Source organism: Haplochromis burtoni, unplaced genomic scaffold (assembly GCF_018398535.1).
Source record: "Haplochromis burtoni strain Fernald_Lab_line unplaced genomic scaffold, NCSU_Asbu1 Contig_7, whole genome shotgun sequence".
Classification (NCBI taxonomy): Eukaryota; Metazoa; Chordata; class Actinopteri; order Cichliformes; family Cichlidae; genus Haplochromis; species Haplochromis burtoni.
The window spans coordinates 1,645,971-1,664,960 of NW_024582368.1; the positions used below are offsets into that span (position 1 = coordinate 1,645,971).

Genomic DNA, 18,990 nt, shown 5'->3' on the forward strand with positions numbered 1-18,990 from the left:
GGGAGCAGGATAGTCCCTTGAATATATATGAATATTTAAAAAACATATGTTAAATAAAATACTATTCTACCATGGTCTCTTGGTTGTTTTGTTTTTTGTGTGTGTGTTTAAGCTTGACAGTGCAGATTCAAAAGAAACAGTCTGAATTGCATTAGATTTCCTTTTTATTTCAATTAAATATAACCAACATTATTAAGGATTAAACATTTTTAGAGGAAGTGACGTGCTAATGTTTTGAATCGTGCCGTGCAAGTTTGCGGTTGTCACGAATAGAAATCCCTGTACTGACCTGTCTTCCCCGTATATATCTGGGGAAAACCTTTAGCTTCATGTCTCCATAATTTCTCTCACAGTAAGTTTTCTTCAATACAAACCCGCTCTTATGTAACAGCATTCGTTTAGGTATTCAGCGTTGAGTGTTAGCTTGCTTGTAGTTGTTGTCAGCTAACGAGAAGCCACTTTGCTAGCGCTAGTTCTCCAAGAGCCTGCAGCTATTTCTCTAACGAGATGCCCAGATGAAGGTTAGCCTTGTGGATCAACAGACACTTGTGATGTTGAGAAAATACGAGTGATATGTGTGTGAATAACAACACACAATATCGTATAGCTTATGATAGCTAAGCCGTGATGCTAGTAATTAACCATTAGCGGGTAAGTAACAGCTGCAGTGCTAATGCTGTGCTGCAAAGCACGAGAGAGGTCATTGTATAGTTGTGTGTGTGTTGTGCTAAAGCGTTGTTAGCTGCATAGATAGGCTGTTGCTTAACTATCTGAATTAATCTGCCTAATTGCAATGGTAAGTCTTTCCTCAAAGTTTGTAATATTATGGTTGCATCACAGCTAACCACATTTGAGATCTGTCCCGCATAAAAGTCATCGCTGCCTGCTAGAGATGCTGGATCTCAAGCTTTTGTAACAACTGGTTTTGTAACGTGTTTATTTCAGCATGAGCTGACTGTGTACCAAATCTGGTAAATGGTGACAGCTGTTAGGTTATTTAAGGGTCTGCATTTGCCACTGCTCAGTACATAACTGACGTGATCATCCAGCACTTTGACTTTTGTGCGTATTCTACCTCACAGCAGGAGAAAGTAATGGACCTCCACAAAATTATCCACAGTGCACTGCAGGAATTTATTCAGACTTACATTACTGATGCAGATCTCAGGTAAGCAGCCCCCAGCCTCATTTAAGCCTGAAAAATCATTTTCTATGGCTTTTGGAAGTAACTTCCTTTCTTACCGTGCCATGCAGCACACTGGATGATGTCCTGTTGTCTTACATCACTGGGGTCCTGGAGGATCTTGGTTCCCAGCAGAGTGTTGAGGAGAACTTTGATGTGGAGGACTTTGCAGAGATGCTAGAAGCTTACATACCTGGCTTTGCAGAAATTGACAGGTAAACAGACTTTCTCCTTTCTCTGGATGGGTTAAGAAAACCACATAACAACTTTACTATGTGTTTTAATGTTATTTCTATTTTTATTTTATTTTTTTTAATAACAGTTTTATTTTTATTTTTATTCTGCAGTGTCAAAGTCTGTGAAATGATGTTCAGTCTGGCTTCAAAACTAGCTACTGCTCGGACCTCAGGTGGCAAACATGTTCATTTTCTCAGCGTTTCTAAAAGTGTGATTCTGATACCTCTACTATTCTACTAAATGTTAATTTATTTGTTCCTTTTTATTTAGCTCGTGAAGAAAATGGTATCCCCAAGGCAAGGACAGAAGAGATCTCATTGAAGCTCACCAGCCTGCCCAGTGAGCCACCAAGAAGAGAAACGCAGTGCCTTAAATCACAGACAGAGGGAGCCACTGCCAAGGTTATCGATTCACCTGACATCAGCACATTGTTTTTTTACATATTTGCATTTGTCTTTTTGTCCTACTGTAGATATTGTTACATCCATTAACAAATATTCACGTGTCTGTGTTAGCCACCAGTGTCTGAGTGGGAGGCCCAGGAGCAGCACTTACTAGAGATGTTTCCCAAGTGTAGTCTGACTGAGGCTCGCAGCGCCCTGTCTATTGCCAAAGGAGACATGGAGGAAGCTGTTCGTCTTATCATAGAAGGGGATGTTCAACTCAGTCCCACACCTCTTAACGTGAGTCTCTGATACACACAGAAACGTTGGTTTTGTGTTCCTCCTACCTTCCTTAGCAGTCTTTGATGGGATCCTCTTGTCTCAGGTAAACCATGGGAAGAGTATTTCCTCACTGGCAGACCAGAAACTTAAAGAGAGCATCCTTGAGAAGTGAGTAAGAGTGCTAGTGTGACTCAGCAGAACTTTCCTCATTTGTTTGTTTCTTGAGTTTATGACTGTGCTTAATCATACTAGGTACATGCTGGTGGACAGGGAGGAAGATAAGAAAACACACCGTCCCGTCGTTCCCAAAGATGTAAGCTTCCCCTTATACTTCTATTTTCTTCACATCAAATCTGTTTCATGCCTCTAAATCCAGGTGCACTCTGTTGTGACAGGCTCCAAAGAAGCTAGTTCGGTACCACGGTAACCAGGTGGTAACCACAAAAGGAGAACGGTATCAGCTCGTGAAGAAGGACGAGACCGAGGACATGAAGAAGACATATGTCAACCTCAAGCCAGCGCGAAAGTACAGATTCCATTGATGACGAGCACAGTTCTGAAAGAGCAGCTAATGACAGTATTGTTTACACTATTTTTAATTTATTAATTTCATTTAGCCTACATTTTGTTTGTTTTTTCCCAATTAAAAGCTGACATCTGCAGTGTTGTCAGAAGCTTCTTTTGGAAAAGGAAAAAAAAAACGTTACCTTTTCATGCCTTGGTTAAAACGTTGGATTACAGTGTTTCAGTTTTTTATTGAAAGATCTTTCTTTTCTTTTTTTTTTATCAGATATTTCAGTCAGGATGCTGTGACTTGCGTTCTTGTGTGTGTTTGTAACAGCCTAACCTATCTACGTTTGGCCATCTCAGCAGGTCTGATGTTGCTCTGACAGTATTGAGGTTGTGTTTGTTTAAAAAAAAAATTATTTTATTTTTTTTATGCATTTTTCTTTTTAAGCCGTACTGACATTGTGAATGAACCTATATTGATTTCTGTAACTAAGTTTTAGTGGTGCTGTAAAGTTTCTTCTGGACATTAGAATTATCAGCTGTTTTATGTACATATTGATTCAAAGAGGCCAATTTAATTTAGTTTAAAGTTAGGTCCAGAGTTTGTTGGACAAGGACACTGTTGTTGGAGTTTTGCCTCTGCACTCCACCACGGTGGATTTTAAATAAGATAATCGTGATGATTTAAAACATTAGTCTTAGATGTTTATTGGTAAAGTCAAGTCCTTCCTCCTTGTTCTTGTGTAATCAGTGGTTTACAACTTGTTTTAAACTTGCTGTATTTAAATTGATGAATTAATTGCAGTTTGTGAAAATGGAGGATATGCTGATGAAATTGCTTTTCTTACCCATGTAAATAATTGCCATTGTGACCTTCAGTTTTGTTTTGTTTTTCTATGGTCTTTCAGTTGTCTTTGTCCAACAAATTATGCACCTAACTGTGTATTGTAGCCAGTAGGAGTGCTGCAGATATGTTTGTTCAGGCCTTGAATTTTAAATCAGTTTGTTCAGTCCATAAGAGGAAGTCCTGATTGTTTACTTTAACCACTTTCTCACACACGTATTAGGGCAAAAGGATGTTTTAATATGCAAAGTTTTACGGTATTTTGGTTGTTTTGCCACAGAACACTATCGTCCCCTGCATCTCCCTACATTGTTGAATCGCCTCAGGTCTTACTCTCTTTCTCCTGTCTGGCAGCTCCATCTTCATCACCTCCTCTGCACATGTTCAAACCAGCTCAGCTTTGCCTCTTTGTTTCCAGACAGCTAAACCTGAGCTGTCCCTCTGATGTACTCATTTCTAATTCTGTCCATCTTGGTTACTCCCAGTAAAAATCTTGGCGTCTTTAACTCTGCAACCTAGCTGTTTTAAGTACTGAATTTAAAATCAGAGGGGAAGAAAACGCATTACAATAACTTGATCTGAAGTCTGACAGAAGTGAGATTTGACAACCTACGGATTCACAGCTCATCCCTAATAAAGGAGGACGTACACTTCACAGGCCTTACCCAGCTGAAAACATGTCCGTATGCTATATAAATTCATTTTTCAAGACATGTTCAAACAATTGCAGCACTCTACTTTCTAACATTACGAAGTTGTGTGTGTGCTTTCTTTCACACCCCTAATGCAGAGTAAAAAATGCTGCTGGATGACTTCATTTTAAAGTTCATTCCAACAGGATTACCTTTATTTTTGATAGAGATGTTTAGATTTTCAAATTCTCCAATCATGTATTTGTGATAATAGAAGATCATGTGCTTTCAGGGTCCGTTTACATATTACCGAAGTGGTTCTCTTGTCACAGCGCCTCATCTCGTTTGTGTTCTGTGAGGTTTGCTTCGCATGTGATTGTGGATGTTTTTTTTCTCTGATTGGATTCTGATTTCTTGTTAGTTGTAGATTAGGATAAATGGGGTTTTCTTTTAGATATACGCTTTGCGTTTCTTTCTGCGTCCATTTGGACCAGCTGTAAGCATTTGTTCTAAATGGATGGTATATAGTTTTCCCCTCGGTGTAGTGTAACAGCTGGGTGTTGGAAAGATGTCTTGTTTCTGGTGCTTATCGGCAGCAATGTTATCTTTAAATACTGTATGATGGTGTTACTGTAGAGCATGGAATGGATCCCCTGAAGCTGTTATAGTGACAACCGAAACAGCTTTCCTCGCTCTGAGAAACTGCTGACGCACAATTTATAGTAAATACTAATTTTGTAGACTACCATATGAGTTGTGTCTATTTATTCATGTACATACATAAGGTGCTAAATTTGAATATTTAAGTTTATTATTTAATTTCACAGCTTTCAGTAATCAGTCAACTCTGAAGAAGAAGAAGAAGAACAAACAAACTTTAATCAGAAGAACAAGGAGATGACATTTAAAAAAAGAAACCACACAGGCATCCATCAATAAAAAAGGAAAAAAAAAAACAACTATCTCTGCAAATAAAATCATTCTCATCTTTAAAGCAGCTTAATGCCAGGGTGACAACAAGCATTTTTACTATAAAATTGGAAAATAAAAAAAAAATAATAATAATCTTGTGACATTTAATACCCTGCCCATTTAAGACAAGGCACGCACAGTAATTAATTACCCTAGCAAAACAGTCTTATTTTTACAGAGTAATTAGTACTCAACGTTTGATCACTGCACAATTTGTGAGAAGAACAAATGATTACTATCAGGAGTTTAAAGGCTGAACCTTGAGCAGAAAGAAATGAAAAAATATTGACAATATATGTATATTTCCATTTCAAGGGTTCATCTCACTGATTTATTCAGTTACATTATGAAGATACCATCTACTGGTTGGTTTGGCACATACTGCACAGGACACCAGTCAGCCACAACATTAAAGCCACTGATATTTAAGTTAATCAAACTGTTCTGCGAAACCATGCTCCTACTGTAGCATTCTTGTGGATGCTACTTTGACGTGCGCAAGCCACCGTACCCCACTGTGCTCGCTTTTAATACCGTGGCCACACAGCGTGTACCAAATGGTGTCCCTTTTATTTAATGTACATATTAATAACAACTCGAGAGAGCAGCTTAAACTTCTATGACAGCCATCTTTCAAGTCGCTCTCGTGTCAAGATCTTACAAACCTGTTTGTGTGAAAGTAAAAATACATTTTTCTCATCTACAGATGCAAATACAGCATTTTCACCAGGAATTAAATGTTTGCATACATTACAGAATCATTTAATTTCAAAATAGATGTATGTAATATAACATTCTGATTAAGTGTACTGTAGTCCACATCAAGCTTGAAAAGCAAATGCAAACCTAACCACTAGGTGGTGCTTCTTTGTTGCACTGCAATGGTTGATACTGAGCTACATTCCACACATTTTCCTGCTAGTTCACTAAACTAATAGCATTTTAACATGTTTCTGTGAGTTATTTTAAACCGGTTTTACACCCTTTAACCCAAGACAACATGATGTGTAATTGTTCTAAGAGGGTTCCACAAATTTCATATTTTCTTTCTTAAAAGTTGCAACTAAATCTGCACTGATCAGCTCATTTCAAGTACCCACTTCTCCTGATACTGGTGTGCAGAGTAGCCCATCCCAAAGAAAGGCCTTGAAGTAAAAACTCAAAGAGCAGTTTATAACACACACAAAGGAAAAAAAATCACTGCTAAAAAGAATGTGACATATTCCTTCAGCTGAATATATGACCCCCCCCACAAAAAAGAAACAAAAAAAAAAAAACACTTTTTGAATATTACTGTACTGCATTAACATCTGTGCCTATGTCTTTTTTTCTTTTCTTTTTTTAAACGAGAAGTCTTGCTGATCGTATCCGAAGCAAGTCTTAAGTAGGCATAGAGGAAACGCAGATAAATATTCCCAAAAACCTCAGCTGTAAAGCTGTCTTTGAATTGCAATCAAGATTATGATTATTACAACATAATGAAATGAAATTTACTAGTCAAGCCAAAACTGTGTTACTCCATGTATATGACAAATATCCTGATGTGCACTGTACATATAATACCCCTCTGACTCTTTCATTAGTGGTTAAAATAACAATGCTTCTCTACCAATCTCAGACAATCAACAGCTTGAATTGTAAAACTGAGACAGCACTGACAGATCGGTACGAATAGACAAAAGAAAACGAGAACATGAATGTTTGATCGATGTTTCTTCTGTTGCTTTTGTATTTTTCCAGTGACAATGGCACTCGAAGACTGAAGCACAACGTTTTCATGATGGCCGCTTATTGCCATGCAGTGATGCGTAGCTCCAAAGACAGTGCTTACACACACAGCAGTGTCAGCATCACATGCCCACAGTTTCCGAAGCAGTCTAGTCAGCAGTTTTTAAGGGTAGGGGTCTAACTAAGATCCTGCTCGTATCGCCCCTTGATCATTGTTTTCAGCAAAGGTCCGACCTACAGTAAAAGAAAAAGGTTTTTGGTTTTTTTTTAGGATAAGCTACATCACGTACTCTTACTACACTGTTATGCTCACTGCATTGTCCTGAACTGCATATATATCTTTCCTCTGTACTAAATCAGGTAAGCCATAAATATTCACAGTAACTGGGTTGCTGGAAGGGTCAGCATGCCCCAGTGATTTCATGTAACAGGTGACCTAAATGTGGATCTTATTTGATGTTCTAGAATCAGGCAATATGACATTCATGTGCAACTTTGTGCAGTCATGTACACTGCCAGTACTTTAGAAACTGCTCTTTTCTTTTTTTTTTTTTACCTCATGTGGATCTCCGAGTGCTTCTCCCAGCATCTTTTCAATATTCCTCATGATGGCTACTTTCTGATGAGCCCGCAGAGGGTATTCTATCCTCTTAGGTGTGGGGGCACCCTGGAAGTACATGTAATAGCTGAGCAATCATGAACAGACATGTGGTGGCAATATACCACATGTTTTAAAGTAACTGTACATACTTTGTACCAGAAGTTTACAGTGATTGTCACTCCACCATTCAGCAGCGATTCAATGTGATGCCACCTGAAGACAGAAGAAAAATACAATCAACTAAATCCAGTGAACTGAATGTGTTAGAGCAAAATTAACCATCACTTAATCCTAGCATTACAAATGCAAGTAAGAAACTACAAGCAGTCTAAGTGAAAATAAAACAGAATGTCAATGGTGTAGTACCCCAGTATCCCAATTTCTTGTAATGTGTGAAGTACACAAAGTAAGTGATAGGTTTTCTTGTCATTGGTTGTCTGTGCATTACTGGTGTTAGCATCAATCAATCAATTTATTTATAAGCACATTTAAAAACAACACAGGTTGACCAAAGTGTTGTACATAGTAAAAAAGTAGATCAAACACACACAAAGAACAGAACAAAACTCAGTGACAATTAAAAGCTAGAGAGTAGAAATGTGTTTTCAAACGGGTTTTAAAAATGTCAAGTGTTTGAGAGATCCTAATTTCAAGAGGCAGACTGTTCCAAAGTTTGGTTGCAGCAATCGCAAAGGCCCGATCTCCTCTGTTTTTTGGCCTGCTTCTAGGGACAACTAGAAGCAATTTATCAGCTGACCTGAGAGTTCTACTAGGAGTATTTTTAGTTAACAGATCAGAGAGGTATGATGGAGCTAATCCATTTAGAGATTTAAAAACAAGCAATAAAATCTTAAAATCAATTCAACAACGTACTGGAAGCCAATGTAAATGAGCCAAGACTGGGGAAATATGGTCATGTTTACGTGTGCCGGTCAGGAGTCGAGCTGCAGCATTTTGAACTAGCTGAAGACGAGAGAGCAGAGCCTGGCTGATACCAAAATAAAGACTGTTACAGTAGCCAAGTAGTCAAGCCTGGATGAAATAAATGCATGTAGTCAGCAAATGACAAAATGTTCTTAGTTTTTGCAAGTGCCCTGAGCTAGAAGAAGCTGGCTTTTACAACAGAATTTATTTGTTTCTCAAATGAAAAGCTGCTATCAAAGAACACTCCGAGATTCTTTGCAAGCACTGCAAATAGTACAATCTCAGTTTTTTGGTCGTTTACATTCAAAAAATTTAATGCAAACCATGATTTAATGTCATCGAGGCAGTCTAGCAACACTTTTAGAGAGTCCGTAGAATTATTTTTAAGAGGAAAGTCAATTTGAAAATCATCTGCATAACAGTGAAATGAGATTCCGTGTTTCCTGAAAATAGAGCCTAATGGGAGCAAGTAAAGGGAAAAAAGAGTACTGGGCCCAGGATAGATCCTTCAGGAACCCCACATATAAGGTAGGTGGATGTGGATGAAGAGCCACCAAACCTGACAGAAAAACTTCTATCAGTTAAATAGGATCTGAAGCATTCAAGTGCAGTTCCTTTAATACCCACACAGCTCTCCAGTCTTGATAAGAGAATCCCACGATCTACTGTATCAAATGCCACACTTATATCTAAAAGCACAAAAATGGCAGAGTTACTAGAGTCAGCAATTAATAAAAGATCATTAAGAACTTTTAATGCTGACTAATGCTCAAAGCGGAGTAGTGGATTGTGAATCGTGGACAGATGGACAGACAACTGACTCCTCCCCATGGCACAAGCTCATTTGTCCTTTGGCTACATTAGCTAAAATAGTAAGGCATAATACGATGAGCAGACATGTACTGAGTGACAAAGTGACACAAGACACTACTTTTACACTAAAAAAAGGAAAAGATCATGTTTTAAAACCTCTTAAATGACAGAGGCGGAATACAACGCACGCTTCCTCCTCACATGGATGTGAAAGTGCGACTCAGAGAACTCCATCACATGACACATTAATGTCGCGCTTGCTTTTTCTGGGCTAATTAATGAGGCCAACCTAAACCAAACGACTGATGGATAATCCTGCAACAGCCTGCTAAGTGCTTAAATAAAACAAAGCCATGCCGAGAGCATGAAAACACAACAGCTGACAGGGCTTCCAAGAAATGTTTGCACACATAAGATTGATAGAAAGATCACAGAGATATTATTCTTACCAGTACATTGGGATGTAGAGCACGTCTCCGGGGCCCACGACAGCCTCATAGCCAACAACATTTTTAAAATTTGGAAACTTCTCATAGTCTGGATTATCAAAATCAACCTATAAATGAATAAATAAATTATATAAGAAACAGGAACATATTACTCATCTGTCTTCATGAAATATAAAACACATTTAAAAGATGCAGATTAAAGTTATTAAGGTAAATTAATAAAACAAATCTAATGTTATCACATTAATGACGTCCATGGAATCAAACTTGGGTGTATTGCTACATACAGCACACAAAAGTTTGGTCAGTACTCATCAAAATGTGACAAATAATTATATTAGAAAGTTAAAGATGAAATATTCTTTTCAATATATTATGCAATGTTGTATTATTTTTGTATTTCACAGTTTTTACAGTATAAAAAAAGGAAAGGAGCAGAGTGCAAATGAAATAGAACCCTAACCCTTAATGCAATGGAGCTAAGGCTCCTTTATAATCATAACTAAGGAAGGCCGGAGGAACCCAATTAAAAAATAAAAATATTACTAAAACCTTATCCAGTTTTCATGTGCCGTCTATGCAACTGCCTGGTGTGACACATTTGAATAATTATGTTACTAAATTCCACTAAATGTGTTGTTAATGTGTTTCAGCTAGCAAGAGATTATTTAAGCCTAGCTGACGCAGTGAGCAGCTTCTCATCTCTAAAACAACTCTGCAGCTAGACACATCCTGTGGTTGTGGCGAAGATAATATTCTGTTAGTGAAGGGTCAAATTACTCTCCTGAATCAAGCACAGAAAATCACTTAACAACTCAACAATCATCTTTGAGTTAGAAATGTGGTTTTAAAAAAAGTTTTATAGAGAAAGCATTATGATCTGGGGTTGCTTCGATTGGTCAGGTTGAGGTTTAAGAGAATTACAATTTAAAAAGTGAGGTGTATAAACTGAACGACCAGGTTTTTTAATCAAAGGCTTTTTTTCCTGAGCTTCCAAGATTAATTGGGCTCAAATTGCGAAAGAGTGGTTCAGGGAGCATGAGACATTTTCACACATGGACTGGCCACCCGAGTCGAGACCTTAACCCCACTGAGAATCTCTAGGATGTGCTGGAGAAGACATTAGGCAGTGGGCCAACTCCCCCACTGTCAACACTTGGCAAAACATGAATGCAACTCTGGAAATAAATGCTGTAACATTGCACAAGTTTATAGAAATGATGCCACAATGAACGCATGCTGTCATCAAAGCTAAAATTGGTCCAATGAACTATTAGACTGTGTGCCTTTTTTCTTTTCCAGGCAGCGTATATGGACACAGTGCAGGCATCTGCACGTGAGCATGGCCGAAAGCCTTTTCGCAGGATGGAGCTGGCTTTGGACCGGAGATCAAACATATGAAGCTTTCTGTGTGTTGTGCGTGTCAAACAGGTAAGTATACAATGTTGGGCAAGCGTCACCTTTCAACCCATCATTTCATCTCTAACAGAAAACGCAGAGTGGCACAAACACATACTGGCACTGTGAAAATAAAAATCTGATAGCCTACAGAAGAGAAGGCTATCACAGGATAAGCAAAGGTAACAGTTTCTTCAAATTTGTAATGCAAATAAGGAGTTCAAACAAATGCCGCAGGGCAAGTCTGGAAGAGCAAGAAAACTGCATGTCGGATTGTTACTGATGACCTGCAAAAGACTGAGAACATTTTAACAGTCTCTGGAGTGGTGGTGCACCGTCTTACTGTGCAGCAACACCTCTGCAAGTTTGCAAAGTAACATCTAAGCAAGCCTGACACAATTTGTAAATCCAAACTGATATTGTTGAAATAAAACTGACACCAATAAGCAGCCTGGCTTAATAACATGAACCCCTCCTGAATGGAGCAGCTCAAACACACTTTGGGTTTGTGCTGCAGCTAGTAGTATGGGAACATTTAACCGGGAAGAACGCATTTATGTAAATGCCAACTCCTGGAAGCACATAATGATAGTTTAAAATCCATAACAGCAAGGAACACAAAATACAGGTTGCACCACAGCCCTCAGGCCCTTAAAGTGAACATCAACAATATATTTATAAACCTCAAAGGAGAAGAGCATACAAGACCCATACAAGAGAATAACACAACTACACATCTTGCAGGATAAATTGGTGAAAACTTGCCAAACAAGAATTGAGACTCTGAGTAGAAAGAGGAAAGAAAAAAACATCTGTATGGCTTTGGCAAAGAGGGTGTCATTAAGCAGAGAGTGATCCTTTCCTTTTTTTGTTATTTTAAAACTGCAAAAAATTTAAAAATTTAAAAAAAAATGGAAATAACAGTGTCATCTTGCTGAAAGTTTAAAGAAATTTAGCAACTTTCGGGGTGGCTGTAGCTCAGGAGGTAGAGCATGTCAACTGCTGATTGGAAGGCTGGTGCTTCGATCCCTGGCTCCCCCAGTTTGCATGCCAAATATCCTTGGGCAAGATACTAACCCCGACTTGCTCTCCGATGCATCCATCGGAGTATGAATGTGTATGAATGACAGTTAGAAAGTATAGATAACTGTATGGGTGAACCCAGCATGTTGTATAGACTCCAGTAGAGTAGAAAAGCGCTATACAAGAATCAATCTATTCATCTTATTCTTTAATCATTTGACCAAATTTCTGCACCTACAGTACAACTTACTTGGCTCTGTCTGTCACAGGGGTGATGAACAGGGTATGGATAGAGACATTCAAACTGGTCTGGCGGGAAGAGGATGCATCTCTTATGGCCTTTAATCTGTGCAAAGAAATTCTGCTGCTCGTCATAATGCGCTGGCGTCACATTGCCTGCGGTGACAGATTAACAGAAAACGTAACGCAGGGGTGACAAAAATAACTTTGAACTTATTTTCTTTCTGCTGCCAGAGCCTCACCCTCCATGCCAATGAGCAGGAGGTTGGACGTCAGCTGTCCCCAGCTTCTCTTGGCTTGCTGCTTGTTGATCCAGTTCCAGTTGAAACCAAGAAAGTCAACAACAATCTTCTTTCCTACTGTGTCGTTCAGCGTCTGCTGCAGATATACCCTTGAAATGCACGAGAAAAGGGCACATGCAAAATGTATGAGCCTGAGACAAAAGTGGTATAAAATACACTGGCATTATAGTGTACAATGACAACTTGTTTACCAGCTCCTGTTTCAGCTGACTACATCTCCTTTACACCACAAAGAGAAATTTAGCATTTAAGGAAGTGGCTAGTTTAAATCCAAATAGGTAAAAGCCGCTTTGCGTGTCGGCAAGTCAACAGTCAGCTCTCTTTAGTAAATGATCTGTCTGTGTGTGTGCTGCCAGGCCAAGTCAGGTCACAGGAATAAGCTTCTCCCATGGTTCTCTGGTGGAAATGCTTAGTCATGGCCACCGCTTTCCTCTGCTGCATTACGCTGTGAGTGTAAAAACCCTTCCCTGTTAAGTACACCTGCAGCACAAACACATCTTGTCCCTGACATTCAATGAGGCCCTCGTGCACCATATTTCTATACTTAGGGGTGCACATAAGTGGTCCGCAGGTGCGCATGCGCTGTCAAAATAAAAGACGCGCACCAGATAAGAAGTTGTAACGCGCGTTTGCGTACATAAGATTTTGTGGAGGAGGACAGACATTTGTTTAGAACTCTTAAAGATGTCGAAGAAGCAAGCTCCTTTAAGCAATTACTTTGGTGTTCCTCCACCTCCAAAGAAATATCAGGAGTCCGAACCGCAAAAGAAGCACGTATTCTCGGAAAAGTGGTTGCAGGAGGCGAGCTGGTTTCAAACAAATGATGAAAACACAGAATGGGGTGCAGAATATGCCATGAAAATCCCACTGTAGTGGACAAAAACAGTACCTTTGTACGCAAACGCGCGTAGCAACTTCTTAGCTGGTGCGTGTCTTTTATTTTGACAGCACATGCGCACCTGCGGACCACTTATGTGCACCCGTCGATACGCCTATATAACAAACACACCGCTTCGACTAAAATATCATTTCATCCTACCTTTCATCTCCTCCCCTTTCCTCCGTTTCGTGCATTTGATCCACAAATTCGTTAAACTTCATTTCCATTCGCTGAGACTTCGGGACAAAGTTCTCAAAGTTGCACATTTTTTTCTCATCGTAGTAAAGGAATTTGTGGTTTCCTGAAATGTAAACAGAGAAGTCTCCGTTTCCAATGTTGTCCTTGAGGTATGCGATATCCCATTTGAGAGCTGGGTACACGAGGTTTGTGTCTGTCAAAACCACCGGTTCCTGAAAAAAATAAAATAAAAAGCATTTCAACACAACAGAAAAATCTAACTTTATTTCACGCACTTGAAAGGTGACGTAAGTGACTTTGAACATGGCATTGTTTATGGAGACCGGTCAGAATACTTCAGTCTGATAGGAGGAAAAAGTAACTCATCACCACTCATCACACCCAATGCATAAGAGCATCTCTGAATACAAAACGCATCAAACCTTGAAGATGGGATACAGCAAGAGAAGACCAGACTGGAACATGGACCATGTCCATTTCGCCTTGTATCAACCATTCACGCTCCTGGTGGTGGTGAAACGATGTGGAGGATATTTTCTTGGCACACTTTGGACCCCCTGATTCTAACTGAGCATTATTTAAACACCACAGCCTACCTGAGCATTGTTGCTGACCATCTCCACCCCTTTATGACCACAGTATCTTCTTCTGATGGCTGCTTCCAGCAGGTTAACATGCTATGTCACAAAGCGCAAATTATCTTAAACAGGTTTCTTGAACATAACAATGTTTACTGCATTCAAATGCCCCCCCTATTCACCAGCTCTCGATGCAATAGATGACCATCACCATTATAGTGAAATGGGAGATTTGTATCATGGGCGGGACTCCAAAAATTCTGCACCAACTGCGTGATAACAGCATGTCAATATGGACAAAAATCTGCCAAATGGTTCCAGCAACTTGCTGAATCTACTACTACTTTTAATTCTTTATGGCAGCGTGGAAAAATCTCACAACTAGACTTCAGTAGATTGCAGATTACAGTCAAGTGATTTCTGTTTTTCTACTCAACCCAATTCAAGCGCCTAATCCTAGCTACAATGGCCACCATAGGTCAAAAAAACCCAAAACAAAAACAGCTGGCCACTGTTCGTCTGCAATTAGTGCAGGCTGTCAGTCCACTGTTTACCTTATCTGTCAATATGCCAATTTTCCACATCTATTTACTCTGAATGACAACGTCATTTTGTGAAAGGAGTCCAATATGAGTTGATGGATCAGTGAAGTTCACAAGCATGTTTTGCATTTTTTCATATTTCAAAGGTCTGACTTCAGTTCAGGAGATGAAACGTGGGGTGAGAAGGAAGAGGATGAGTGGAAAAGAGGGAAAACAGAGACATAATGAAAATATACATGTAAAACTGTTAAATAGTCAAACAACTACTGTATTGAAGACAGCCGGTCAACTTGGTGGCTTTTGCGAATCTGTGCCCTGTCTGTTTTTTTATGGACTAATTCTAGGCTGTTAAAATGCATCAATCTGTTAGAATATGTAATTATACACTAATAAGTGTAAATCTTTGATTACAGTGTTCTTTTTGCCATTAGAAATCCAACCCAGTACTACCAGGCATACCTAATATAGTGGACAGCGAGTGTACAATGGTAGGATAAAAATGTAAAGTTTTACTTTACATTTCTCACCTTTATGACCAGCACATAACTATGCTGCATAAATTAAGAGGAATGCAAAAAGACTGCTGAAGTGTCTTTCAAGGGCGACTTTTCAAGCTTTTAAGTAAAAATAATAATAATTAATTAATTAAATTATTAATTACACATAAAAAATAAACATTAACTGTTGCTGCGTGTATCACCATGTTGATTTTGTCGCATTGTTGTTCATAAAATCTCCCAAAATATTTGTTTAATAACTGCTCTGAATGCCATTAAAATAAATATATCCCAGCAGCTTGCAGCGGGCTGCACGGGGAGTATATGGCAGCACACTCTGAGCTACGAGGCCTACGTGACTAACTGAACGTACACCGCTGCGCGCGCCCCCGCCGCCCGCGTGTCTCGTACGTTGTGCACTGTGCTGGTTCTCGGTTTCACTTTCACCGGACAACTGGGAGAATTTTCGGTGGCAAAGGCTTGAAATGATGCTGTAAATCCTCGACGCCGTCAACTAACTGTAACGTTTTGAAATATAGACACTTTAGTTATGGTCTGTGTTTAAATTAAGATGGCAGGTGGAAGCAAATAAGGGGGGAAACTGCCATTTACTTCAAATACATCTTTTTTTTTTCTTTAGTTTTTACGCCCGCGCTTTATGTGCGTCGTTTTAAAATAGTTTAATATATCTCATTATTTTCCACTCTGCCTTAATACTGCTGGGAAAGAGAGTCGGTAGTTTTAATATGGATGTTTTTGTTAACATTAAACAGCTAATAAGGCGACACAATTGACATGTCACATTTGAAGCCGTGTTTGGTAGCTACAGGGGTCACTCCTAGCACAACCTGTGATCTACATTACACATACCCCTCAATGTGTCTTTTTTTTCACTCATGTATTAATGGTTGAATCACAATGGCTGCAGCTGTTAAAAGCAGTCTCTCCAATATGACAACACCAAATAAACAAATTCCAGTGTAAAAGATGCCTATGATAATGAATAAACGGGGGCAATTATACTAATTTGATTATCTCTGAGTGCATTTACCCACCCTAACCTGCCTTTGCTAAATATTCTACACCATCATACATATTACTATTTTTTAACTGTTGCACAATTTGCAAAGTAGAGATCTTGAAGCCCAAATACAGATAACTGCACCAGTTTTGAGGAAGTTGGAAGAGCACAATGTGTAAGAAAAGGTGTGAAAATGTGTAAGAAATTTTCACTTCCCTTGTTCCATATATGGTAATAAAAATGAAGTGTGAAACGTGAGTAAGCTTGACAATATTACTATCCGTGTTCTGTTACTATTCTTAGATAAACATGTCTCAAGAGCTGAAAACTGTCATGGATTAGTGTGCAGAAGAATAATAAAAAGCAGAGCAGGAAGCTGGTTTATTTGGAGAAGTATTAGTAAGATGACACATCTACTTCTGTGCAAACCAATTCTGATTACAAACAGAGAAAGTGTCAGCTCTATTAATGTGCCATTTTGCAATATGCTTTTGTTGGGCACATACACCTACTCCATAAAGTTTTATAACGCATACCATATCTTAAATGAGGAAAGTTAATATGGTTAACAGTACCTTTATAGCTCTATATTCCACATTAAATTCTTGTGAGACAACACTGAAGTGATTAGAGTTTTCTATGGAGAGTGACTTAGGTGTCACTTCTTTTTAAATGCAATGGCCTGCATAGAAGCCATTCACTTCTTTGCAGGCCATGCACCTATACATGATTGGTCAGTGGCCCATCAGTAAACTCCTGTAACGGGTAACTATTGTCTAGAGAGGTCTCTTGGTAAAAGGCTCCAGCTAAATTAAACAAAGAATAAGAGCAATAAAAGACAGTGGACGTATTATGATATCGTTTGCCTGCTCAAGATAGAAATTATTACAGCCTCAACCTTAAGCAGACGAGGCATGCATTTCACTTCCATTTGTTATGGTTGGAATTAACCTACAGCTGTTTCATCAAGAAGTTGGGGAGAGGTGAAAAACCTATATCAGATAAGACACCACAGAAACGCTGATTCTTATAAACACTTCTGTGTGTAGACCACAATGATGATCACCCCAAACAGCTCTGCAAAGTCACAAAGCACAGATACCGGATCTGCTTATATTAATACGTTTGCGTCCAAATGTAGAAGAAAAAGAAAGCATCTTGCTTTGGGTGTAATGTGCTGTCACGAAAACCCATTTACAGTGCCAAATTCTTACATGGCAAGCTGGAACTCTGAGGATTTGAGCTTGAAAATTAAAGTCTCTGTACTAAATTTAAATGCAACATACAGATTTATGTTGACCACACTGAGCTGATGTAGTGTTGTGATAAAACAAGCCTAAATCTGTCCAGGATGTGTCCTTGGACACTAAACAAAACTCTAAGATTGTTCGCGATCTTTCACCGTCACCGCGTTGGTAGATAACCTGAAGACTGATATTTCTTAGATGAAGCTGTTACTAAAATGTTTGTGCTGCAGCGGTACTTTTTTGGTTTCTGTAAAAACACGGAGTGCAATTTTAGCGAATCTTAGAAGTTCCCATAAGCTAACTTAGCAATTTTACCTCATTGTTTATTAGCATTTCTGCTCTCGGGTCCGTGTGAGACAGCCTGGGAATGGGCTTGGTGGGGAAAGAATACTTTCGGAGCTGGGATTCATCCCAACCCCGGCTCTGGACGCCAGAGAAAGCGGCACCACCTTCGCTCGTCGCCGGGTCAGCTTCCACCACGGTCGCCGCTGCCATGGTCGTCGACAAGCGCTGATTAGCCGCCTCAGTCTTCCCCTGAATAAAACAACCATACACCGGTTTTCGCTGCTAACGATATCCCGCTAGGCTACACAGTCAGCAACGGCACTCTCTTACAAGCTTTTCCATTCACAATTATTAATCGGTACAAGAAAATGTGCGCAGTCCCACAGAGAGCACACAGCTCCGCTCCGTGCAACTGTTTGTTGACAGCTAGAAAACAAACGAAACCAACTCATATATACTCTGGTCTGATAATGTGATGCTCAGAATACCGGACAGCGACTCCTAGCGTTGTGGCTGACTAAATGCTACTATTGCATCTATTTCCTTTCACCACAAGGGGGAGCAGTCGCACTAACTTTTTTCACAGTTGTGCAGAAAGTCGATAGCAAAGAGGCAACGAGCCCATCAGTGATAGGTTAAAAGTCACACTTATATCATCTAGTGTGCAGATACAAGCTGGAAGACTTTGTTAACATAATGTTGTTACTTCTGAAAAAATATGTCCTAATTAGAGCTCAGCCTGCATGTAATATGAATTTTTTTATTTAAGTGCTTCACTTTATTCCTCTGTTATGCAAAATTTTATTGCATAAATCCGATATTGCATGGTTTTCTTCATTATTTTCTTCTTTTTTGGGTTGTATGGAAGCCCCAAACGCAATTTCATTGTTCTTGACAATGACAATAAATAAATAAATACTAAATACTAAATACTTTCAATACAGGAAACGCTAGTGTAATTTTAACAGGACTTTTAATTCACAGTGACAATTAGAATAGTTTAATATAATGGACATCAATTATATTGTTCTATACAATGGCAGGGCAAACGATGGGGCTGAGTTGGCATTGACCCCCATAGTTAAAGTACCATAACCCTCAATCAGTGTAAATATACCTCCACCATCCACTTTATTAAATACACCCTATTAGTACTGGATTGGACCCTTTTTTGCCTTCAGAACTCCCTTAATTTTTCATGCCATGCATTCAGTCAGTTGC

At 39.1% G+C, this 18,990-nt stretch overlaps 2 protein-coding genes across 3 annotated transcripts; one reads left to right on the forward strand and one right to left on the reverse strand.

Annotated features, from left to right (window-relative positions):
* Positions 1 to 213: 213 nt before the first annotated feature.
* Positions 214 to 4,816, forward strand: cuedc2 (CUE domain containing 2). 2 transcript variants are annotated; one of them, XM_042224965.1, is made up of 9 exons: positions 214 to 352; positions 1,083 to 1,168; positions 1,255 to 1,398; positions 1,531 to 1,592; positions 1,691 to 1,821; positions 1,936 to 2,103; positions 2,189 to 2,253; positions 2,338 to 2,398; positions 2,481 to 4,816. In XM_042224965.1, the coding sequence occupies exons 2-9, from the start codon at positions 1,095 to 1,097 to the stop codon at positions 2,625 to 2,627; spliced, it is 852 nt and encodes a 283-aa protein (XP_042080899.1). In that variant the 5' UTR covers positions 214 to 352; positions 1,083 to 1,094; the 3' UTR covers positions 2,628 to 4,816. The 2 variants fall into 2 exon arrangements, with proteins under 2 accessions (XP_042080899.1, XP_042080902.1); XM_042224968.1 differs by having other exon boundaries at positions 1,086 to 1,168.
* hif1an (hypoxia inducible factor 1 subunit alpha inhibitor) lies at positions 2,852 to 18,215 on the reverse strand. The gene is made up of 8 exons (XM_005914010.3): positions 17,800 to 18,215; positions 13,561 to 13,811; positions 12,462 to 12,610; positions 12,230 to 12,375; positions 9,559 to 9,665; positions 7,522 to 7,585; positions 7,328 to 7,438; positions 2,852 to 7,005 (listed from the first exon to the last, which is right to left on the reverse strand). The coding sequence occupies exons 1-8, from the start codon at positions 17,977 to 17,979 to the stop codon at positions 6,949 to 6,951; spliced, it is 1,065 nt and encodes a 354-aa protein (XP_005914072.1). The 5' UTR covers positions 17,980 to 18,215; the 3' UTR covers positions 2,852 to 6,948.
* Positions 18,216 to 18,990: the final 775 nt, after the last annotated feature.